The sequence below is a fragment of the Rattus norvegicus genome, chromosome 10, assembly GCF_021556685.1.
Source record: "Rattus norvegicus strain SHRSP/BbbUtx chromosome 10, alternate assembly SHRSP_T2T, whole genome shotgun sequence".
NCBI lineage: Eukaryota > Metazoa > Chordata > Mammalia > Rodentia > Muridae > Rattus > Rattus norvegicus.
The window spans coordinates 99,946,135-99,971,750 of NC_141543.1; the positions used below are offsets into that span (position 1 = coordinate 99,946,135).

General features: G+C 41.1%; 1 protein-coding gene across 5 annotated transcripts in view; it reads left to right on the plus strand.

The window, feature by feature from the left end:
* The window catches only part of Cep112 (centrosomal protein 112), a 467,011-nt gene that overhangs the window by 268,101 nt on the left and 173,294 nt on the right, over positions 1–25,616 (plus strand). For all 5 annotated transcript variants that reach the window (NM_001105849.1, XM_087570857.1, XM_087570858.1 and 2 more), the window contains one exon: positions 5,446–5,676. In NM_001105849.1, coding sequence (NP_001099319.1) covers positions 5,446–5,676 — 231 coding nt within the window. The remainder of the gene's footprint in view (positions 1–5,445; positions 5,677–25,616) is intronic.

Here is a 25,616-nt window from a genome sequence, read left to right on the forward strand (position 1 = left end):
CAACTTGCATTCTTCTACATGCTGACCACCAATTGAATGAGCACCATTTGTTAAAAATGCTGTCTTTTTCCACTGGATGATTTTAGCTTTTTTGTCAAAGATCAAGTGATCATACGTGTGGTGTGTTCATTTCTGGGTCTTTGATTCTATTCCATTGATCTACCTGACTCTCTCTATACCAATACCTTGCAGTTTTGTTTTAGTTTTTGCTTTGTTTTGTTTTGTTTTTGATCACTATTGCTCTGTAATATTGCTTGAGGTCAGGGATGGTGATTCCCCCAGAAGTCCTTTATTGTTGGGACTAGTTTTCCCTATCCTGGGTTTTTTGTTTTTACAAATGTATTTGTAAATTGCTCTTTCCAACTCTATGAATAATTGACTTGGGATTTTAAGGTTAATGCATTGAACTTGTAGATTGCTTTAGGCAAGATGGTCATTTTTACAATGTTAATCCTGCCAATCCATGAGCATGAGAGATCTTTCCATATTCTGAGATCTTCAATTTCTATCTTCAGAGACTTGAAGTTCTTGTCATTCAGATTTTTCACTTGCTTGGTTAGTCACACAGAGGTATTTTATTTTATTTGCGACTATTGTGAAGGGTGTCATTTCCCTAATTTCTTTCTCAGCTTGCTTATCCTTTGAGTAGAGGAAGGCTACTGATTTCTCTGAGTTAATTTTATATCCAGCCACTTTGCTGAATTTGTTTATCAGCTGTAGGAGTTCTCTGACCTAATCATTTAGCATGATGACCTCTGGTTGCCTCCATTTTCTGGCGACCGACATGACTTTATTCGTTGTCTGTCTGTGTTGATAGACTGCATTGTATTTACCCGAGCTGCTGTTTGCCAACGCTGTGTAGATTCTGCAGCTCTGCTGTTGTGAAGAAGTCTGCAGTAGATGTTGATATTCAAACACCTCTGCAGTGTGTTGGCTTGGACTGCTCAGACGGTATAGCTGAGACGTTAGGTGGGTACAGTTCAGTATTCTGAGATGCTCCTGCTGACTTCCATAGTGTTGGGACAATCCATATGGCTGCCAGCGTATCTATAAGAATTGCCTTCTGTCCACATACTTATCAGCACACATTTGTGACATGGGCTCTCAGTGTGGTTTGGGTTTCATTTCTCTGATGTCTTGTGAGACCGAACTTTTCATCTTCTGTTGGCTAATTTTGCTTTATCTTTGGAGAACTGGCTGCCCTCTTCGTTTGTCCATTTATTGATTTTGGTTGTTCAGTTTTTCTTTGGGGGTGCAGGGAACTTTATTGATGGTATTCAAGAGAGTAGGGAGGGCTCCCTAGGCCCCTCCTAATATTATGGGGTCTGGGATGGATCCTGAGGGAGATGCTCAGTGTTGGGGGCTGAGCTGGGACAGGGACTCCTCAGCAACTGAGGACCTCTCTCTTGCTGTCAGTGTCCTTACTGGGGTGGGTGGTCCAGGGTTCCTTACTCCTTGGAGGCCATGTAGGCCACCACCCTGTTGCAGTAACCATATTCATTGTCATACCAGGAAATGAGCTTTACAAAGTTGTCATTGAGAGCAATGGCAGCCCCAGTATCAAAGGGGGAAGACTGGGAGTTGCTGTTGAAGTCACAGGAAAACCTGGCCCTCAGTGTAGCTCAGGATGCCCTTTGGTGAGCCCTTGGATGCCTGCTTTACCACCTTCTTGATGTCATCATAATTGGCAATTTTCTCCAGAGAGCATGTCAGATCCACAACAGATACATTGGGGGTAGAAACATGGAAGGCCAAGCCAGTGAGCTTCCTGTTCCGTCTAGGATGACCTTGCCCACAACCTTGGCATCATCAGTGGATGCAGGGATGATGTTCTGGGCAGCCCCATGCCATCATGCCACAGCTTTACAGTGAGGCCATCCACAGCCTTCTGAGTGGCAGGGTAATTTTATTCCTGTATTCGTAAGTGATTTTGCTAGGTAATTTTATTTCTTCTACTGCCCCGTCATCTTTTATTAATATTATACTCACATTTACATTACTTTGTGAATAGTTTTGCCTTTTTCTGTTTTATGAGTTTATAACAGGTAGAGTGATATATATGATCCTTCAAAAATTTTAAAACTCAACCTAAAATATATAAACCCAATATTTTCTTTGTGGAAGGATTTGTAGGTGCTAATTTATTTTTTAATCAAATTGAATTTGCTTAGCTTTCAGTTTCTTATTTTGATATTTTGTATGTTGCAAGAAATGTGTTCATTTCATCTAAATTCTCCAAGTATTGTCATAATGTTTTAAAATCTTTCAACTCTGATAAATCTATATACCTTGTCCTGATTTGTAGTCTCAGTTGTAAGTCCATGTTCTTGTAGGAGGCTTGGCCAGTGCTTTATTTTTGTCTCTAACGTTTCTTGTCCATGCCTTCTTTTAGCTTCCTTGGTTAATATTGCCAGGACTTGTTGTCCTTATCCAACTTGTTACTCTATTTTGCTCTATCATTGATAATTAGCATTTCAAATAAATAACACATCAAGACTCATTTTCCTGGTTTGAGTTTCATCCTCTAAGTCTTAATAGGGAACTTTATAATTATCAGTCATTTATAAACATCTTACTTAAATGTTATGGATTCATTTGGGCTAGGAAATAAGTAACATCAATCAGAATTTGTAAGCTACAAAAATAGATATAGTCAAATACTTTCCACTCACCCCCTGACCTGCTGTAACCCACCCTTTTCATTCCTATCTAAAATAGTCCCAGTGTAAAAAGGACCAATGCCCTTCACAGAGCAGGTCTAGCTCCTCTACATTCCCTTTTGGTTTTGCCTTAGTTAAAGCAAGCACTTTCAATTCTGAAGTGTATGGGAAGTGTCTTCTTTTGCTCCCATTTGGCCACTGATTGGCAGCTAATTCCGTTTCAGTGTCGTAGAGGATAGCCCTCTGCTGCTGTGTCTGTGATGCCAGTACTTTAACCTCATAAATACATCTAAGTTCTATTCCGGGATGACCTTTCCCTGAGGCTGTGGGGTGTGGCCTTTCTCCCAATAGTTCCATGCCATTTGCTGTGTCCTCTGCTGTGCACTGTGGGTTATCTTGTCATGCTTTTAACATATCTTAAATTTAAGAAGATTGTTCCTTGGATCCTTTTTATTTCATAGATTTTGCTAATGTATCTAATAACAAGTTATCAAGGCCCGATACACTTCCTCCTATTTTTCCTCCAGTACACGTGTGTTTGTGTGTGTGTGTGTGTGTGTGTGTGTGTGGTGTGTATGTGTGTGGTGTGTGTGGTGTGTAGGTGTGTGTGTCTGTGTGTATGGTGTGTGTATGTGTGTGGTGTGTATATGTGTGGTGTGTGTGTGTGTGTGTGGTTTGTATGTGTGTGTATGTATGTGTGTGTGTATGTGTGTGTGTGTGTGTGTGGTGTGTATGTGTGGTGTGTGTGTGTGTGTGTGTGGTGTGTGTGTGTATGGTGTGTATGTGTATAGCAGTGAAGATCATTGAGGCTTTGTGATACAAAGCAGTGATCATTGCTCTGTACACTAGCTCTTTGTTCTGAGGGTTTGCGTTTACCTTTATGTCCACAGTATATCTATATCTAATTAATTTTTATGAAAAATGTGATGATTGTAGCTTGGCTCTTTTTTTTCTTTTTTTTTTCTTTTTTCTTTTTTTCAGAGGGGGACCAAACCCAGGGCCTTGCGCTCACTAGGCAAGTGCTCTACCGCTGAGCTAAATCCCCAACCCCAGCTTGGCTCTTTTTTAATGTATATTTAATTGTTCCAGAACCATGAGTTTTGAATTTTTTCATTGAATGGCTTTCCAGGCTTTGTAATGGTCGCTGGTAGTTTCTCTGGGTAATGTGCCGTTCATCAGGCTATACGTGTGGTCCTCGCTCAGTCTGTGCAGTCTGTGCCACCCTTTATAGCAAGTCCTGAAATCAGGACTCCTTCAGCCCTGCTCACTCCTTCGTACTGAGTTGGTAACAGTTTCGTTCCTGTAGACTGCTAGCAGCCCGTTTTGAAAGTCTGGAATATTTTAAGGGCACCAATGAAAACAAATGTAGAAAGAGGGATCAGAATGAATTCCTAAAGTATGTCAGTGTGCCATGGTGCAGAATGAAATTGGAATTTAGGAAAATATGTCAGCAAAGTTCTACGGTGCTTATCATGCTTCTGTTCCCTTCTTCCTTCCCTCAGTCTCTCCTTGTTTTCCTTTTAAAAACCTTCCATTGAGTCTAGTTACAACAAACAAACTGATGTGAATGGGAAATGATGACGAGATGATACTATACTGAAGTAAATTCACACACACAGTTGCCCAACTTTGTGGCATTGCCCGTAAACCTGCGACAGTCAAATCTTCACGCTGTGTGTACAGAATGAAGCCTGTTCACTGTATTCCTCTGCAACTCTGCCTCTGACCCCTGACCTTCCAAGTCCCCATTCCCCTGCCAACCCCATCAACATCCCTAGTGACCACTGTGTTGTTCGCTCTATGTATTGGAGTCACTGACATTTTTATATCTTGCATGTGAGTAAGGCGGCCCCGTGCTTTCCTCTTGTGTGGCTGGTCAGTTAGCGCCCTACTCTACTGGAAGATGCAGCCCATCCTCCTCCCTGCTTCTCCTGCTGGCAGATGTGCTGCTCCCTACTTCCCACTTTGAGCAATTCTCCTGTCTTCCAGCTGGGCCCTGTTATCATCTTACTCCTCCAACTCTAATTAGCTGTATATTAGGTTCTCGTGTATCCCTTCCATGGCTGAACCAGCTCATTCATTAGTTGTTATTTTCTGGGTTACTGAGCTGCAATGTGGCTGCTTTATTAAGCTCCCTTCTACTTTTACCTGTTTGCTTCCTCTGTGTTTCAACTGCATTAAATCATCCATTCTGTCTGCCTGCACCCATTGTCTTGCTGGTTTTGTCCCTAGCTCTTTAGTGAGTATTTAGTGTGTGTGTGTGTGTGTGTGTGTGTGTGTGTGTGTGTGTGTGTGTGTGTGTTTTCTGGACATGACAGGACTGATATGTCCATGAGGTCACAGCAGTTGTGGTTGCCTGTGTGTGTCTTGTTTTCTTCTACTCTCATGAGGCATAGGAATGGAACATTCATGAGAGTCTGGGCCTTTTGGGCAGGGAATCACTTAGACATCAACGTACATAAACTTGGTACACCAAGGGCTATGCCCGTAGTTCATAGTTGAGTAAATTCTAAGAACTTGATGTTGAGTATTGAAAAAGCAGGCTTCAGAAGAAAACTCACAGTAGCACCGCATGTGTATTATGAGCAGGTAAAGTTGGGCAGTGTGATGGCGGTTATGGGAAAATGTTCCTTGGGAACAGGGTTGAAGGACACAGACAGCAATCAACAAGGGCCCTGGGCGGGGATATGAGGACAAGTGAACATCTGACATGTATACTCAGTGGCCTGTGGAGTTGTCCCTTTGTGACTTCCCTCTTTATATCTCTGCCATCTGTCCACTCTAGGTTATTGCTGACATGGAGGCCCAAGTTCACAAGTTGAGGGAAGAGTTGATCAATGTGAACTCCCACCGGAAACAGCAGTTGGTAGAACTTGGTCTTCTTCGGGAAGAAGAAAAGCAGAGGGCTGCAAGGGACCACGAGACTGCTGTCAAGAAGCTAAAGGCTGAGTCAGAGAGGGTGAAAATGGAGCTGAAAAAGACGCATGCCGCTGAGACTGAGATGACTCTGGAGAAGGTGAGGAATGTCTGGTAGGACTTGGGTGAGGCCACAAGTGCAGAGGGAAACCCCACTGTACCTGCTCTGGTGTTTCATCTCTGAAAGGTGGTGGGCATGGGTATACTCTTCAGACTTAGAGGAGCAGTTTGAATATTTACTGTCTTAAGCACTGCAAAAATGCTATAAGGAACTACCTAACTCTACCCTTGACCTTTATGGAGGGATTCTCTGGGTTGTCCCCTTTCTTAGGAATTCAGTACAGTGATAGATCGGTCTTGTACACTGTCACAGACCGTGTACTGTAGGGATATTTGGCTTTAGCTCTGAATTTTCTCAAGTTTAGAATGAGTTGTGCATTTTCCGTAAACTGTTGTATAATAGGTGTTTTTAGACTTCATAGTTTCCCTTTAATAACACTAACATAAGTGACAATGTAGTCTCTAGGTTATTATTTTAGTAGAAATAAGTTCATAAATAAATTTCAATATAATATTTACACATTTGACTCAGATTATATTCAAGTTACAGTCTTGAATGTTCTTTTTAAAAGTTTAGATATTTATCAGGTAAAAAGCGAGTGGCTGTTCATCATAGCAGCTGTAATTGTTCCCTGAGCTCTTTCATTAATGCCAGTCTGTATAAAACTTGTAACAGATAATTTAAGAATCATCTAATTCTGTTCATTTTCTACTTCTCTTTTCCCTTTCTTTTTCTTTTTCAAGTAATGTTGAGCCCCGAAAGACTGCACACAATCACGCTAGGCAGCACTGCTCAGATTTCACAGACTGTGAGCCTCGGCCCTTGCCTTAGTGCCCGAATTCACATGGGAGTCAGATCTTAACACACTTTGCCCTTAGCAGAGTAGCTCTGCACTCACAACTAAGTAGTAAGTGTATTCTAAAGAGCTAAAAGTGTGCCTGGCTTCTCAGAAAACCAGTGAGGGTGCTAGTGTGGCAGCACATGTGTCCAAGAAGAATCCAGAGAGGAGGCCTCAGGGCCCCAGCCCAGATCCTGAGGTTGCCATGGGCTTTGCTGTGACTATGAGAAGAAGTGGCTTGCATGCTTGAACAGAGCAGTGGTGAGTGGTGTGATCTGACTTACCACTGTGTGAAATGGCATCTCTCCATATACAGTGCGTGAAGTAGGGTCTCTATAGGGACACTGGGTGAAGTAGGTTCTCTCCATGAACACTGTGTGAAGTAGGTTCTCTCTAGGGAGATTGTGAAGTGGGATCTCTCCATGAACACTGTGTGAAGTGGGATCTCTCCATGAACACTGTGTGAAGTGGGATCTCTCCATGAACACTGTGTGAAGTGGGATCTCTCCATGAACACTGTGTGAAGTGGGATCTCTCCATGGACACTGTGTGAAGTGGGATCTCTCCATGGACACTGTGTGAAATGGCATCTCTCCATATACACTGCGTGAAGTAGGATCTCTATAGGGACACTGTGTGAAGTGGGATCTCTCCATGAACACTGTGTGAAGTGGGATCTCTCCATGGACACTGTGTGAAGTGGCATCTCTCCATATACACTGCGTGAAGTAGGATCTCTATAGGGACACTGTGTGAAGTGGGATCTCTCCATGAACACTGTGTGAAGTGGGATCTCTCTATGAACACTGTGTGAAGTGGGATCTCTCCATGGACACTGTGTGAAGTGGGATCTCTCCATGAACACTGTGTGAAGTGGGATCTCTCCATGAAGAAAACAGACTAAGAGTAGGGCAAAGGAAGAAGGGGAAGACCAGCAATAAAGAACTACAATGATCAAAACAAACCAGGAGAGGCTTGGGCCTAAGAATTAGAGCAGCAGCAGGCTTGGTTTTCTTTCTTTCCTTCTTCCTTTCTTTTTTTTTAAGTTGACCAGAGTATGTTTGAAAGGTAGTGCTGACAGGATTTACTGTTAGTTTATATGTGAGAGAACAAAAAACAGCAAGCCTGGGGCAGTCATGGTGAAGTCTGTGGACAGATGGAATCGCTCTTTGCTGAAAAGAAGAGCATGAGAGCAAGAGGCGAGGCCCTGCAGGGTCCAGTCAGGCTGAGGTGCCTGGCTGAGGAGCAGTGTGCGGGATGCGGTGAGCCTGCATCAGAACAGTTCAGGTACAAATGCTGGTGTCCTCACACAGTTAACCGAGCTCTTGACTGTCGAGAGGCTGCTGGAGAGTAACTTAGAGCATACTGACGAAAAGAGAGCTTTAGACATTATCCTCAAAATGATCATCTTAAAGATTATGAAATAATAGACCACAAGACAAAAATGCATGTAGATGTATGGATATAAGTAATATAAGGGGAAATGCAAAACCAGAGGAAATTATTATCCATTGAGATGAAGATGCCATCTATATTTAAAAATTAGATATAAGCAAATTGAGGAATTCCTGACAAATAGATATGGAGTGTGGCATTCCAAGACATAGGAAAAACAAATTCAGTAAAAAACAAAACCATGTCCATGATATACAGGCAGATCCCAAGAGGGGCAGGTTGATAATGCTAGACTCTGGCTCGTGGAGCTCAGGGTCTTTACTACGTGGAATAAGTGGCAAGAAGCCACCAGAGATGCTGAGGAACGAAGAGTCAGGATCTGGGGATCACTGGGAGAATCGCTCTGTCAACAACCCTTTGATGGCATAGCAGCAGATAGAGGGTTGAAGGGAACTGGTCTAGCCCAGGAGAGATTCTAGAGGGCTTGCTAGAGGTATGTATGAGGGAGCAGAATGTCGCAACAAAGCAGAAAGGACATGGCGGTGAGTCGCTGCAGAGAAGGCACTGTGAGTCTTATTACAGGCAAGTTAACCTTAATCATCTACGAACATGGAAGGAGTCTTGAGGCTGCGGGAAGCATGAGTTCAGTTAGCGTTGCGTTGGACTGAGAGGGCGCCCAACCATGAGCTGTGGTGCTCACCGGCGATTGGAGGATATTTCTGGGCTCCTGAAGAAAAGGCAGGCCTGGAAAAAACAGATGTAGGAGTTGACTACAGAGAATGCCTGCCTCACAGCCTTGGGAGTGAGACTGCTCATAAGAAGGTGAGGAAGAAGGAGAAGCAAACAGACCATGAGGTGGAGGGCACAGACATTTCAGAGGTTAGGAGGTAAGTGTCAAAGAAGGGTCATCAAGGTAGCAGAACTCTGTACAGAATAACTTTTCATGAAATGCCAAAAAAGAATCTTTGGAAAGCAGGCCTGTCAAGAATTTGACAGAAAGTCAAGAAGGTTGAGGGTTGAGGAGAGGTCACTGTGTTTGAAACTGAGAAGTCCCTGATGATCTTGGACAGCACACTGAAAATGACAGTGTAGAGGCAAACCACATTTGCCAAAGTTGAGTGGGGCCTTTCGGGTGAGGGAGCCCTCTGTTGACTGGGAAACTGTGACATTAAAATCAGGAAGTTAGATTTTCAAAGAGCAGCAGGAGTGAATGCAGAGTCTCACTTTACAATGAGCGCATCATGAGCATTCTGAGCAGGAGAGGGGACTATTGGAGATAATCCAAGCTGGAGACTGGCAAGTGATGACTGATGGCAGGCTCTCTGGCAGCAGCAGGGTATGCAGCTGAGGGCCAGCCCACCTCAGACCTCAGCCACAAGGGAAAGAAGCTTGAGATACCAACCTGTTTCTGGAGTATGCCACTCTCTCCTGCTTCTGGGCCCTGTATTACCACCTTCTGCTCATGATGTTATATAGTTATCTAACAGCTGGTCTCCCTCCTCCTGCCTGCCCGGGAGGGTCCTTCCCCACATTCTTTATCTACAGGCTAACTTACTTAACTACCTCTTTTCTAATGTCTTCCTAGCTCATCTCATGCTTGCATTTGTGCTTGCTTGTTTGTTCTCTATTTCCTCCAACCCACCAGAGTGTAAGTTCCAGGAGCAGAGAGCCTTGTTCAGTTCAGTCACGTACCATTGATGCTAGAGAAGCCTGGCACCTGGTGGACACTCAGCACTAGTGTATACCGTGTGAGGGGCGAGACATGCCCATCACTCACAGGAGAAGCAGAAGGAGCTTTGATAAAGATAAAACCTCCATGATGGAACTTGAAAGGAACTTATAGGTAAAAAATCATGCATGATGCAGAATCATGTCTACTTGTGTCAGGAGTTTCAAGAAGCATGGAAGTGAGATGCATGGGAATACTGGGGTGCAGGACTATGCTCCACCCACAGGAGGGGTGGAGCAGTGTGAATGTGGAAGGATGGAGTTCCTAAAATGGACTGAAAATGTGAGTCAGGCAGGACAGCTGAAGTGAGCGCAGCCATTTGACCCAACATGAAGCTTCTCCAGCATGCTGGGGTCACGGGCACAGAGAAGAGAGCATGCTGGGGTCACGGGCACAGAGAAGAGAGCATGCTGGGAATCACGGGCACAGAGAAGAGAGCATGCTGGGGTCACGGGCACAGAGAAGAGAGCATGCTGGGAATCACGGGCACAGAGAAGAGAGCATGCTGGGGTCACGGGCACAGAGAAGAGAGCATGCTGGGAATCACGGGCACAGAGAAGAGGGCATGCTGGGAATCACGGGCACAGAGAAGAGGGCATGCTGGGAATCACGGGCACAGAGAAGAGGGCATGCTGGGAATCACGGGCACAGAGAAGAGAGCATGCTGGGAATCACGGGCACAGAGAAGAGAGCATGCTGGGAATCACGGGCACAGAGAAGAGAGCATGCTGGGAATCACGGGCACAGAGAAGAGAGCATGCTGGGAATCACGGGCACAGAGAAGAGAGCATGCTGGGAATCACGGGCACAGAGAAGAGAGCGCTCTGGAGAAAGGGGAGAACTAGACCCTGTGCAGACAGCCACTGTACTGTTTCAAAGTCTGTGGTAAAATCCAAGTAGTAGACTCTTGATCCTGAATTATTTGTCTTTCATACTAAGAAATGTTTTACTTAATTAGTAAAAACAAAAATTTAGCAATTTCAACTGTAAAAACTTGCCTGAACTAAGTCAAAAGCATACCTTGTGGAATATTACTTTTTAAAGCTCTAGGATCAAATATAGGGCTCTTCACAAAATATATTCATTAAGTGTTATATGAGTGAATCAAAGAATTCAGAATAGCTTAGTGTATGACAGTGTGTATCAATAAATTATAACTCATCTAAATTTGATTTTAATCCATTATAGATACTTTGAATAAGGCAAAATTTATCTTTGTATTCAAATATTCATTTGTGTCTCAAAAAATTTCCTCCATATTTCCTAAATAACCTAATCATGAAGCATATTTAGACATAATTTTGATATTTCTCTATAATTAATAAACATTTGAATTTCTTCTATGAAAATTTAAATCAGTACTAATAAGCTTAAAGTTTAGTTGCTAATCATTCTGCAAAGTTGCCAAATTCTTCTAACTCAATTATAAAGGTGAATATAGTGTTGGAAGATGTTTCAGTGGTCAGGGCACTTACACAAATATGAGGACCTGAGTTCAAATCTTCAATCTCTCCCTAGAAATCCAGTACAGTCATTCAGAACCATAACTCCAGTGTTGCAGAGTAGAGAAAAGTGGATGAACTGGGGCTCACTGGCTAGACTGCCAAGCTGTAATGGCTGCCTTAGGTCAGTGAAAGGCACTGACTGAAAGGAATAATACCATGGTAAGGCAGGACACCAGTGCGGTCCTCTGCATTAAGCACATGCACATGGGCATGCCCCACACGTGTGTACATACACGTGAAAGCTCAAATATTTGCTAGCAACTCAAAATCTAGTCAGAATCAAGATCTTACTGTTTACTGTAAATTTAGGTTCAAGGAGACGCAGACAGTAACTAGAATAGTATGCAGTCTAAGGAGTCCTATGTGTAAGCCTGGATCCCTGCAGTAGCACAGTATGAGGGTTAGAGCAACCCGAGTCTCGGGTCCTACCTACCTGTCAGCAGTGATCTCTTCCCTGGCCTTGAGTTACGGAAAACATGAAGTACTTCCACAAGGTCAAGTCCTTGAAGCAGAGAATCCAGGAGAACACATGATTGACGTTTGCAGAGTGAAAGTTGCTGTTTTACACTCTTAAAATCCGTCCATGCTGTAGGGCCCTCTGGGTGTTGAAGAGCAACACTGTGCTGATGGTAAATAATTTTAATGTCCATTACGGAAAACTCTTAGCTACTTGAAATAAAGGATGTTTAGAAAATAGGAAGAACAAAGAATTGTGGGAAGCTCCTGTCACTGACCCCCTGGGTTATAACCAGTGAGAGCAGCTGAATGTGTATGGGAATTAAGAGTCCAAGTTAGCTGCCTGAGACTCTTCCTGTTCTTCAGATTATGCTGAAGATTTTTCATTTGCCTTCTTTAAAATGATAACTTGTTTTATGGTATTTTATTTGTGAACATGGCATAATTGATTGTGTTGCTTAACTTTGAGATATTTGGGCTTTTAATTTTTTAATATGGATATTAGCATGTCCACAGATTTTTATCAACACTTTCAATTTTTCTTTCTCCTTAGTTAAAATTCCTATAAAATCATGAGGTCCTGTTGCAGTCCAGTAAGCTTAGCTTACCCTTCATCTCCCCTGTCGGGCATTGGTGTAGCTTAGTATGCCCTTAGCATTATTTGTATTTCCTTTATTATTTTACATTTTTGTGAAAAGCAGTTATCATCCAGAGACCGAATATTTATTCTTAATCTGTAGTATGTATTTTTCATTTTCTGTAGAATTGTATGTTGGTGCTTGTCTTAGTCAGGGTTTCTATTCCTGCACAAACATCATGACCAAGAAGCAAGTTGGGGAGGAAAGGGTTTATTCAGCTCACACTTCCACATTGCTGTTCATCACCAAAGGAAGTCAGGACTGGAACTCAAGCAGGTCAGGAAGCAGGAGCTGATGCAGAGGCCATGGAGGGACGTTATTTACTGGCTTGCTTCCCCTGGCTTGCTCAGCTTGCTCTCTTATAGAAGCCAAAACCATCAGCCCAGGGATGGCACCACCCACCAGGAGCTGGGCCCTCCTACTCTTGATCACTGATTGAGAAAATGCCTTAGAGCTGGGTCTCATGGAAGCATTTCCTCAACTGAGGCTCCTTTCTTTGTGATAATTCCAGCTTGTGTCAAGTTGACACACAAAACCAGAGAGTACAGTTACTTCTTTGGCAGTTTCTCTCCCTTATTTTTTTCATAAACACATATAAACTCCTACTTTTAGTGATAGAAGTCTTACCATTCTGGCAAATACTCTTGGTACATGCCTTTTAGTTATATGGTGTAGAAATGCTCTTATGTGTGTTGAGTCTAGTATTCCTGTCTTGCCCTTTTTATAAATGCTCACCTATAAATAATTGTTTTAAACTTAACTTTTTGATATTCTAAAATATATGGACAAATGATTTTCTGCAGTATACAAAATGAAAACCTCTTATGGATTTGACATACATTTACCAGGTTAGGTCCCCAGTCTATAATTTTAAATGATACCTGAAGGATTATTCTGGAAATCTGCCAGCCTAAAGTCATTAAAAGATTCTGAGCAACAATTCAACATCTTTTTCAAATTTAAGAAATGTCTCACATGGCATAATTACCCAAAGCTAAGGTCATAGAAACTACTCAGACCTTTGAAATTTATAATTAAAGGATTAATATTGACTTATAAAGACACTGTCATTTTAGCTTTAAAGGGATTTCTAATTTCAGTTCTTTCTTTGATCTTTTCCCTGACTTTTTCCTTTGATTAAAATTTTTAAATTCAATATTGAGATTTGTATAAATTGATTGACAAATAACACCCAGGCTAATCTACATTATATCCTCCAGATAATGAACTTAGAGTTGTCCTTTTCCTGTGGGTCTATGAGTTGTAATGGACTACTATGGCACCTCAAGGATTTGTGGAAGAAAAAATTTCACAATGTAAACTTGGAAAATCTAGGAATGATACAGAACTCAGATACAATAGATTAGTATTCACTTATGGTATGGTGTGGATTGTGTGCATGTTTGTGTATGTTTGTGTGCTCACATGTAGGGCTAAATATGTGAGTGTAACTGCATTATTTGAATGTATGTAAGTACATTTAGAAGCTAGAGGTTGTGGTCTGGTATTTTCCTAGATTGCTCTTATATTTTGAGGTAGCATCTTTTGTCACACCCGGATCTAGTCTGAGTACTTAGTTTGTTCTAGAAATTCCCTATCTCCATTTCCTGCCTGCTTGGATTATAAACAAACACTATCCTTACCTAGTTTTTACTGAATTCCGGGTATCCAAACTCAGGTCTTCAAGCTTGAGTGGCAAATGCTTTACCCACTGAGCCATCCCTCCAGTCCCTAAGGGCTAGAATTTTAAGTGTATGGGTGACTTCCATGGTAAGCCTCCTCTGAGTGCTGAACAAGTTATTTTGTCTTACTAAAAGCTAAGGTTTTTATCGTTTTGACAGGATACCAAGTCAAATATTTTAACTAAATTAGTTTATTATCACCTCTGTAACATGAGGCAATGTGTTCTTCTTGTTTATTTCCTCTTCTTTTCTATCCCTTTTTGAACATCACTTCTCAGTTTCCTACTTTATCCTGTTCCTGTGAAGCACCTGTCCCATAGGAAGTCCCCTAAATCAACACCAGAGTCATTTCTGAGCATTCATTTATTAAACAAAAGAGAAGGGTTTCTTTCCATTATGCTTTGTATACAAATGGTAAACATACTGAGAAGACCTCAGGGGAACAGTGCTTTTCTCAATAGCTTCCAAAAAAGGAGAACCGCTAACCAAGCAAGTGAATGACCTATATAGTAAAAACTTTACAACAGTGGAGAAGCCATCTGAAAATAGGAGGATCTGCCATGTTCCTGGACCTGTAGGAGGAGTACTGTGAAGATGGCCATTCTACCAAAAGTAATCTACAGTTTGAGCGTGACCCCTATCAAATCCCTACAGAATTCCACACAGAAATTGAAAAAAAACCTGTAAATTTATCATAGAAACACACACACACACACACACACACACACACACACACAAAGTAAACAAAAAACAACAGGATAGATTGCTAGGTAAAAGAATCTTGATTAATAAAATAACATAACGGCTGGGGATATCACTATTCCAGATTTCAAGCTGTGCCACAGAGTTATAGTTAGAAAAACAGCAGGGCATTGGTGTAATAACGCCAGGTTGAAATAGAATTAAAGACCTGGACATAACTCCATATACCCACAGACACCTGACTGATTGATTGATTGATTGATTGATTTAACAAAGAAGCCAAAAAATGTTCATTGGAGTAAAGACAGCATCTTCAGCACTGGCATTGGACAAACCTGATAGCTGCATGTAAAAGAATGAAAATTGAGGGGTTGGGGAGATGGCTCAGTGGTTAAGAACACTGACTGCTCTTCTAGAGGTGCTGAGTTCAATTTCTAGCAACCACACAGTGGCTCACAACCATCTGTAATGGGATCCAATGCCCTCTTCTGGTGTGTCTGAAGACAGCTACAGTATACTCATATAAATAAGTCTTTTTTTTTTAATTTTGTATTAGATATTTCTTTACTTACATTTCAAACATCATTCCCCTTCCTGGTTTCCTGTCCATAAGCCCCCATCCCCTCCCCTCCCCCTCCCCCATACTGGTATTCCCCCTATATATCCCCCTTATTGCCCCCATATTCCCCTGCACTGGGGGTCCAACCTTGGCAGGACCAAGCACTTTCTCTTCCACTGGTGCTCAAACAAGGCTATTCTCTGCTACATATGTAGTTGGAGAACTGGGTCAGTCCATGTATAGTCTTTCAGTAGTGGTTTAGTCCCTGGAAGCTCTGGTTGGTTGGCATTGTTGTTCTTATGGGGTTGCAAGCTCCTTCAACTCTTTCAATACTTCCTCTAATTTCCCCCAAGGGGGTCATATTCTCAGTTCAGTGGTTTGCTGCTAGTATTGACCTCTGTATTGGACATGCTCTGGATGTGTCTCTCAGGAGAGATCTATATCCGATCTGTTTCAGCATGCATTTTCTAGCCTCATCAATCATATCTAGTTTTGGTAGCTGTATATATATGGCCACATGTGGGTCAGGCTCTGAATGGCCATTCCTTGAGTTTCTGTCCTAAATTTTGCTTCCATATCCCCTCCTATGGATATTTTTTCCCCTTTTAAGAAGGAATGGGAGCATCCGCATTTTGATCATCCTTCTTCTTGAGCTTCCTGTGGTCTGTGGATTGCATCTTGGGTAATTTGAGCTTTTTGGCAAATATCCACTTATTAATGAGTGCATACCAAGTTTGTTTTTCTGTGATTGAGTACCCTCACTCAGGATGATATTTTCCAGTTCCAACCATTTGCCTATGAATTTCATGAAGTCATTGTTTTTGATAGCTGAGTAGTACTCCATTGTGTAGATGTACCATATTTTCTGTATCCATTCCTCTGTTGAAGGGCATCTGGGTTCTTTCCAGCTTCTGGCTATTATAAATAAGGCTGCTATGAACATAGTGGAGCATGTGTCTTTGTTGTATGTTGGAGCATCTTTTGGGTATATGCCCAGGAGAGGTATAGCTGGGTCCTCAGGTAGTAAATGTCCAATTTTCTGAGGAACCTCCAGACTGATTTCCAGAGTGGTTGTACCAGTCTTCAATCCCACCAACAATGGAAGAGTGTTCCTCTTTCTCCACATCCTCGCCAGCATCTGCTGTCACCTGAGTTTTTGATCTTAACCATTCTGACTGGTGTGAGGTGGAATCTCAGGGTTGTTTTGATTTACATTTCCCTGATGACGAAGGATGTTGAACATTTCTTTAGGTGCTTTTTGGCCATTTGATAATCATCAGCTGAGAATGTTTTGTTTTACTCTGTACCCCATTTTTTAATAGGTTATTTAGCTCTCTAGAGTCTAACTTCTTGAGTTCTTTGTATATTTTGGATATTAGCCCTCTATCAGATTTAGTGAAAACTATACTCACAATAAAAGAACTTCTGGGGGAATCACCATCCCTGACTTCAAGCAGTATTACAGAGCAATAGTGATAAAAAAAAAAAAAAACTGTATGGTATTGGTACAGAGACGGGCAGATAGATCAGTGGAACAGAATTGAAGACCCAGAAATGAATCCACACACCTATGGTCACTTGATCCTTGACAAAGGAGCTAAAACCATCCAATGGAAGAAAGATAGCATTTTCAGCAAATGGTGCTGGTTCAAATGGAGGTCAACATGTAGAAGAATGCAGATCGATCCATGCTTATCACCCTGTACAAAGCTTAAGTCCAAGTGGATCAAGGACCTCCACATCAAACCAGATACACTCAAACTAATAGAAGAAAAAGTGGGCAAGAGTCTCAAACACATGGGCACTGGGGAAAATTTCCCGAACAAAACACCAATGGCTCATGCTCTAAGATCAAGAATCGACAAATGGGACCTCATAAAACTGCAAAGCTTTTGTAAAGCAAAAGACACTGTCATTAGGACAAAATGGCAACTAACAGATTGGAAAAAGATAAGTCTTTTTTAAAAAGAATGAAAATAGATGTATATATATCACCATGAAAAAATTCAACTCCTAATGAATCAAGGACCTTAACATAAGACCAGATATTCAAAATCAAATCTGATAGAGGAATAGGCTTGAACATTCATAGTACAGGAAGAGGCTTTCTAAATAGGACACAGTGCAGGCACTAAGACCAACAGTTAATAAATAGGATCTTGTGAAGTAGAAGTTTTATGCATAGTAAAGGATACCATCATCAAGGAAAGATGTAGGCTAGGGAATAGGAAAAGATCTTTACCAATTAATTAAACACTTGGCAGAGAGTTCATACCTAGAATATACAAATAACTCAGATTGCTTCCATATTCGTTGTGCAAAGGGTCCATCTTACCCAGTGGGACTGCCAAGTTCAGTGGTAGTGGGAAGTCTCAGACAGAGGTAAAGCAGGCTGCTGTCTTCCACAGGGTTGCACGTTCCCTGTCTGCTGCTCTCCCTCCCTCTGCCTCTGCAGGAAGTTAAAGAGCACTCTTCTTCTCTGCAGACCCTGGGGAACAAATCAGTAGCCCCTGTCCTTGGAAGGTATAGGCCAGAGGACCAGGAATCCCAAGTTCATGCTTAACTATGTAATGAGTTCAAGCCAGTCTGGGATACATGAAAGCTTACCTCAGTACAAAACAAAACAGAACAAAACCAAAAGGTCCTGAAGTATATGTGAGTGAGTGTTTAATTTTAAATTAAGCATTGAAGTTTATAAATCAGAGAATCCTCATTATTCTCCAGCCTACCTTTCTAAAGTTCTGGTAAAACCACTTAAAAAATGAGGATTCTGCCCTTCATTAGAAGTCTCTGTTTGGGTGCCCGTAAGTGAGAAATTAATAGCAGAATAAGTGGAAATCTTTTAGGTTAATGCAGTAAAACATTTTGTTTTGACTTGGGAACTTACTTGAATTCATTTTTTTATCTTCAGGTTTTAGTTCAGATTGAAAGAGCTGCCATCAAATAACAGAAATAAGCACTTGTGGGTCATGCACACAAAGTTTTTGATTCTTGGAATGTTTAAGATTAACACTAAACTGAGTGTCTCTTTTACTTCTGTGCAGTGGACCTGAGAAGTACCCATCTCCTTGACTGGGACCTAGTCCTTGGCTAACATGACATAGGTCCCATGACATAGTGGTATAGAACATATACCACTAGAAATGATCTTAATTGTGAACACTTTTTGAATTCAGTGAACAAAATTTATTTACATTTTTATAACCTCATATACCACAAATCACATGGCTTTCTTTTCAGGAATGCAAAGATGGTTTGATATCAGAAACAGTTAGTGTAAGTCACTATATTAATAAGTTCAAAGAAAAATTTTTCACTGTTCCCTCTGTAATAGAGTGAGACCAAGTAAGTTTTTGTAAGTAAGTAAGTAAGTAAATAAATAAATAAATAAATAAATACATAAAATCCAGTGATAAACTAGACAGCAGCTTTTATTTCTCTCTCGTATAACAGTCTGGATTTATTAGGTGACTGCTGTGGAGGAGCCAGAAGAGGCAGGGAATACTGCTGTGAAAGATCACCTAAGCACCTAGTTTCTTGGTGCATATCTCTCACCCCCATGTAGTGATCCATCCCTGCATCAAAGGCTGGCTCTGTTTTCCAGCTAGTGAGGAAAAGTAGTCAAAGACAGTGAGGAAACTAGTAATTTCCTTTTAAGGAATTGCCATAGAATTTTCCTGTGTAGTTCTAAGCCACTGACAAAAACTAGGTTTTAGGATTACAGCTAAGAAAGCATGAGTCCTGTTGCCTTGCACAGTGCTAAAAGGCAGAAAGATGCTATCATTGGAAGAGGGAGGAGGATATAGGATATCATAAAGGAATAAGGAGATGAAGAACAACATACCCTCCCCCCCCCCCCCCACACACACACACTTTCTGCATTTGATACCTGTGTCGTATACAGCCCTGGTTAGTTAGGGTATGTCACAGTTATCTAACAGGAACTCTTGGCTGTAGGCTGTGATTTATATAGGTGACTTACATAATTTTAAGTTGTCTAATGTAACGATACAGATTAATATCTCTGAAGTACCAGGAACAGAACCATTTAAACTGCATGCCTATACTTCAATTCATTGAGATGAAGTTGTTATGGGCCATGTCAGTGTCTGGATAAAGGGATCACTAAAACCTGAACGGCCATTTGAAGACCCCGAGGCAAAAGGCAGAACTTGAATGGCCAAGGAGCAGCTTGAAGCAAGAGTGGTGTGTGAGCAGAGAGGACTAATTCGGATGGGACACCACCGGAGTTCCAGAACACTGATCTGTTCTTCATGGGAGACGAGGATTTGGATTTGACTCTGAGTAAAGGGAGACATGAGAACATTTCTCCTTGAAGGGAAAATCTAGCTGTCTGAGAACAATGTAGGAAGCTAGCTAAGAAGCTCCTTTGGTCATGCAGGTGAGAAATGTCAGTGGATGAGACCAGAGTGTAGAAAAAGGTGGTCAGATTCTAGGTGTATTTTGAAAATAGAGACATCATGGTACACACTGCAGAGCAAGACATGGAGAAGTCACCCACAGAAAGGCTCACACATGTGAACATGTGGAATGGTATGGTTGGATGACACTTTGTGTGATTTTCTGTCTTTCTAAATGTATATTATAGGTATTTTGTAAGCTGAACAGGGATATTTAGGGGTCACTGTCTGTTCATATTGTTCCCTGTCCCAGCCCTGGGATAGCTTCACCTGTTTCTGACCTTTCCACTCTAGAAGATCAAAATCATGGAGAAAAGAATGTGCTGGCCCATAGGCACTATTATGTGAAAACAAGCAAGGTGATTGTGATGTCACTGAGATGAGGGATTTCTCGGTAGTGTGACCCATAGATGTAAGTCACTTGTCAGGGTAAAGGCACATTGAAGAAAGGCACCATAGCTTTGCCTGCTCCATAGCCTTATGGTGTTGTCAGGCCCTGGAACTAACAGGGATAAAAGAAAAGAAGTGGAATGCCCCAACAGCCAAGCAGGCAGACAGAATGAGACCCCTGAGGGACATAGGACCATCCATCCCCAAAGAAAACATGGTAAGAATGAGAAACAGATACCTCAATGTCTGAAGTGGGGATTTTTAAAATACCCTAATTCTCTTAATAACCTAAATTAGACACACGGGTGATATGAACACAGCCCTCCCCATTAAAAAGATTAATTTTAGTGGGAGGGAGGCTTAATATTAGAAACAACCATCCTTACATTTAACTGAAATTAAGGTCATCATGTAACTTTGTTGCATTGAATTGCCTTGGAAACATCTAGGATAGCGTCTCAAAGTCAAGAGTGAATGGAAGGAATTGAGCAGAATTTTCTAGAAATGATAGGTTGTAAGCTAATTGTATTTACCTATTACTTAAATTTTTACAAAGTGGCATTGCCCAAAACAAAGTTTTGCTACAGTTTCATGCCTTTTGGAAAAATATTTGCATAATACCATTTCTTTTTTCTACCCTTTCTAATTTTTTGCATTTACTTTCATTAAATGAATATTAAATTGTATTTAAATATATGACAAATATAGCATTTACAATTTTATTACATAGCATTTTATCACCATAGCATTGAGTACACTTAAGTTGTGTGCAGTGGTTGCCATTTTCATCTCCAGAACACTTAATTTCACAAAACTAAATAGTCTCTTTTGAACAATAATTCACCATTAATTCTCCCCAGCCCTTGCTAACCACGACTCGAATTGTTTCTGTATATTTGACTCCTCTAGGTGTCTGGTACAAAAGGAATCATTCAGCAGATACCATTTTGTGACTGATGTATTTCACTTGATACTGGGGTGCCATAGCTTGTGTCAAAATTCATTGTGTGGATAGACCACATTTTGTCTATCTTTATATCTATTTATGGACATTTGGCTTGCTTCCACCTTTAAGCAATTATTAATGATTTGATGATGAGCATGGTTCTATAAATAACTACTATGGGTTTTAGGTTTAGTTTGTTTTATAACAAGATCATCTACATGATACAACAAGCTGAAATATAAAGGAAGATATAAAAGTATAAATATATTTCTTGTGACATAGTCATTTTGCTGTATTATTGTAGCTAGTCTTTGCTACTTTGGGGTTCTTTTCTTTCCCACCATTCATCTTTCACCCCTATCACTAGATAAGAGAGAAAGGAGGCTAGAGAGACAACACTCACACACACACACACACACACACACAAACACAGAGGGAGGGAGGGAGAGATAGAGAGACATAGAGAGAGAGAGAGACAGAGAGAGATCACTGAATCTAATTTCTCTCCTATTGTTTCTTCTTTGACCGTGACTACTAACAAACCTCAGCCAACCCCGTGAATGCCTATTCACTAGCCATGCCTATTGTGGCTCTATATTGTATACTACACATGCCTGTTATATACTCTATAAAAAGTTCCCAGAATCCCCAGCTCCGAAAAAAAAAAAAGTTCCCAGAAGTCCAAACATCACACAGTCTAGCAACTATCTGCAGCTGGCAGAACCATGCTTCTGCTAGAGCACGAGGCCAATCATAGTCAGCTGCTGCAGACAGTCTGAAACAGCCCACCTCCTTACACCTTGGAATAAAACAAAAGCACATGCTTCCAATATTTCAGTGTGTTTTAAAGAAACCAAAATCCTAGGATTCTCAAATCTGTCATTTCATTCTCCCTACCTTCTGTTTTAAGCCATTAATTGTGTTGTGTGTAGCAGGAAATTAGAAAGAGACATTTAAAATGAAATAAGCGGTTTCTAAATTAGTGACCCAAGTTTTCAGGAAACTTCTGCTCAATTCTAATCGTTACCTGTTTCAATGGTTTCCATAGCTTTTTATCTCCTGCAGATATATAAACAAATACTTACCCCAATGGAAAATTCACACTGGCTTCCATTCTGATGTTAACACATCCTTATAATATATAGGTTGATTTAATTCCACGGGTTTTTTTCTATAACACAATGTCTCTCTGCTGCTGTTGTTCCTTTCTCAATTACCATTCAGAAAATTTAAAGTTTACAGAGCACTATTAATCTATCTCTGGGGTTTTTATTTTTTTCTCTTTCTCGCATGTTACTCCTTGACTGAATTGACTCATAATTTTTGCTGTGAGGCCCCGAGACAGGGCCCCAGTGCTGTTTCCTGATGGTAAGAAATTACTTTGAAAAGCTCTCCTGAAACCAGAGCAGCCTTTGCTGCATTGCATACGCTCCCCAGAAAGCCCAGGCATTCTTTCTGCTTGAGATTTAGGAAAACCATTGCCCCTACAAATGGCTTGTTTACTTTTCCTGCACAAAATACTATATTTCTCGTTGTTTATGTAGTCGGCATTTTGAGATGTGGGCCTTCTGATGTGGTCCCAGCCTCTCTGCAAGTGACTGTATTTCCTGTGACTGGAGCCCTGGGCATCTTGGTGTGGCAGGCTTCTAGCTGTAGCTTGACCTAGTATATTAGCATGGAACGCTGTGGAACCAGTTTTGCGCTCACCCTCACCCATCCGTACATAGGCATTGTTAGCACCTTAGTGCCCTTTACACTCAGTCTTCACTCTTTCCAATGCCCAGGATGCTCTTAACACTTGTCTGTCATCAGGGTCGAATATTGGCTTTCTTAGCTAAGACTAATCTTGGTTAAAAACAAACAAACAAACAAAAAGAAAAAAAACAGTGAAGGCCTTATACAAGCTTTATAAACAAGGTGGATGCTTTCCCAGGCTCAACTTTGCCCCAAGCTCTTAAAGCCACTAATCGACATTGTTCTACAGTAGTGTCATCAAGCTGAATCTGATCTTGTACTGTCCTTCACCCAGCAACAGATCTTTTACTGTATTCGTTCCCCTTGCTCTATTTTGCTGTTCAATATCTGTGGCTTCTTCCCTCCACCATGTAAACCATTGCAACTGCAAACTGGCCTCTAGTACAGCTGTCACTAATCCCTTCAAGTCTTGGGAAATAATTCTATTTTGAGTAGCCCAGTTATTTAGAATTTGTTTCACATAAGGCAAGTGCATCCCATATGAAATCATAACCTCTTAAAATACCTCATATCAATCATTTCTGTAGGATGCTGTTCTATCTCATCATAACCTTGTGCCACACTATTAACAGGCTTTTGGTGAACAACTACTGAAAACTCTGATTGTGATCGTATAACCCTGGGCTGCCAATCCTCCCACTCTGGTGGTGAGGTTGGTTTGATATTAACCCCTTCTCTCAAAACAGGCTATTTTATCAGATTGTCCTCTTACGTTTTCATGGCAAAACCCTACTTTTTCTCTGACTTGACTGCCCTCCAGCAGTTTCTTTCCGATTTTCCTCCTGCAGGAAACCCCTACTTTGTTACTCAGTCACCAGGAGAAAGCTTTTTTGCTCTCTGTTTTCTGGTGTTCCTTGCTTTTCAGGTGCTTCCACCCACAACCTCTCCAGTTGCACCAGAAACTACAGCCCTTTCAGAAAGAGTAGAGTGACCCCTTTTGTTTTCCCATTTCATTCATATATATATATATATATATATATATATATGTATATAATTATATATATGTATATATATATAATTTGTTTCTTAAGCCCCTGCATTTCACCCACAATTTTCTAACTGCTCAGCCATTCTTCCAAACTTTTGAAACAATATAGGAAAACAAAAACAACAACAACAACAAAAACCCAGAAAATCCCCTCTGGGAGGAAAAGATATCCTAGTGGTAGCAGCTGCAATAAATTTTTTATGGTGTCCTTAAAAAAACAATCCTGCATCCTCTGTCATTTTCTATGTGGCATTTGAAATCAAATTATTCGTCTTTTCTTTATTTAGCCCAACATTTAGGCACCGCTCATAGCTGGTCTTTGCAACTTTGTAGGTTCTTCCTTTCCCTAATCTTATCCCCACCCCAGATTCATCTGCTGGCACTAGACTGGAGAGAAGGAATAATGGAGGGGAAGACAGACATTCTTGACTCTAATTACTTTCCTTTTGTTTCTTCTTTGATCATGACTACCTCAATCAACCCCCCTGAATGACCACCAACCACACTTATTCCAATAGCATTTATATACCCTCTAAAAAGTTCCCAGAAATCCAAATGTTACACAGTTGCAGAAACTATCTGCAGCTGACAAAACCATGCTTCTGATAGAGCATGGGACTAATCATAGTCAGCTGCTGTGGTTATTCTGTGTAATATTTCTGTGGTTCTTAAAGAAACCAAAATTCAGAATTCTCAAAACTCACTGCACATTACTTTCAATCCATGAACATAGGATGACTTTTTTATTTAAAATTTTTCATACAATAAATTTTGATCGCATTCTTTTTCTTTCCCCAACCCCTCCTAGATCTTCCCTATACCCCAACCCATCCAATATCATGTTCTTGCTCTTTTTCTCTTTCTCAACAACAAAAAAGTGCACACACCACCACCACCACCACCACCACCACCACCACCACAACAACAACCACCATCACCAAAACTATAGACTCCATTTTGTGTTGGTCAACTACACCTGACCATGAGACTGGCCTGGACTGTGATACCCAGAAACATTGCATTGGAGAAAACCGAGTTTCCCTTCCCCAGCAGGGATGGATTACAAAGAACATCTTTGTTAAGAATGGGGACTTGTCTGCTTCTCTTCCTCTGAAGTGGTATTTTTCTGGTTTAAACTTGTTAAACTCTTATGTATCCTATAACAGTCTCTGTGAATTCATATGTGTATCAGTTTTGTTGTGTCTTGAAGACAATTTTTTTTGGAGTTATCCACTAATTCTGGTGCTTACAATCTATCTGCGTCTTTTCCATATAGATCCCTGTGCCTTGAGGGGAGGAATTTGATAAAGACATCCCACTTACGGCAGAGCACTTCAAAGTTTCTCACTCTTCGCCATTGTCTAGTTGTGGAAGTCTAGTTAATTACCATCTACTGTGAGAAGCTTCTCTGAGGAGGATGGAGTGATACTTTGATCTATGGATATAGAAGTATGTCATTAGGAGTCGTGTTATCACTTTGTTCCTTTAGCAGAATAATAGTAGTACATTTTCTCATAGGCCCATGAACTGTCTAGTCTCATGTTCTTAGTCATGTTAGCAGTTTCAGGTATGGGTTCGATCTCATATAGTGGGGCTTAAAAGCAGACAGGAAAGTGCCTGCTTATTCCCTAGCATTTTGCTACTATTGCATTAGTGTGTCTTGCAGGCCAGTCTCTGTCATACATCATAGGGTTTGTAACTGGGTGGTACTGATGATTACATTCTCCTTGGGTATTATGCAAACCATGAGTCCCACTCAGTGAAGGGATGAAGCTTCTATTTGGGCACCAGCTCAATTTTTCCATGTTTAATGACATAAGGAAGTGATGTTTCTGGCAATAGGGCCTTACAGTCAGGTTGTAGAGCTTTTACCATAGCTCGTTATGTTGTGGGTATGGCAGGGCGTCTATAATACCCAGTTGACCAAAGACTCAATAATATAGAACCCACCTGCTGTCCTCACTGTGTGTGACTG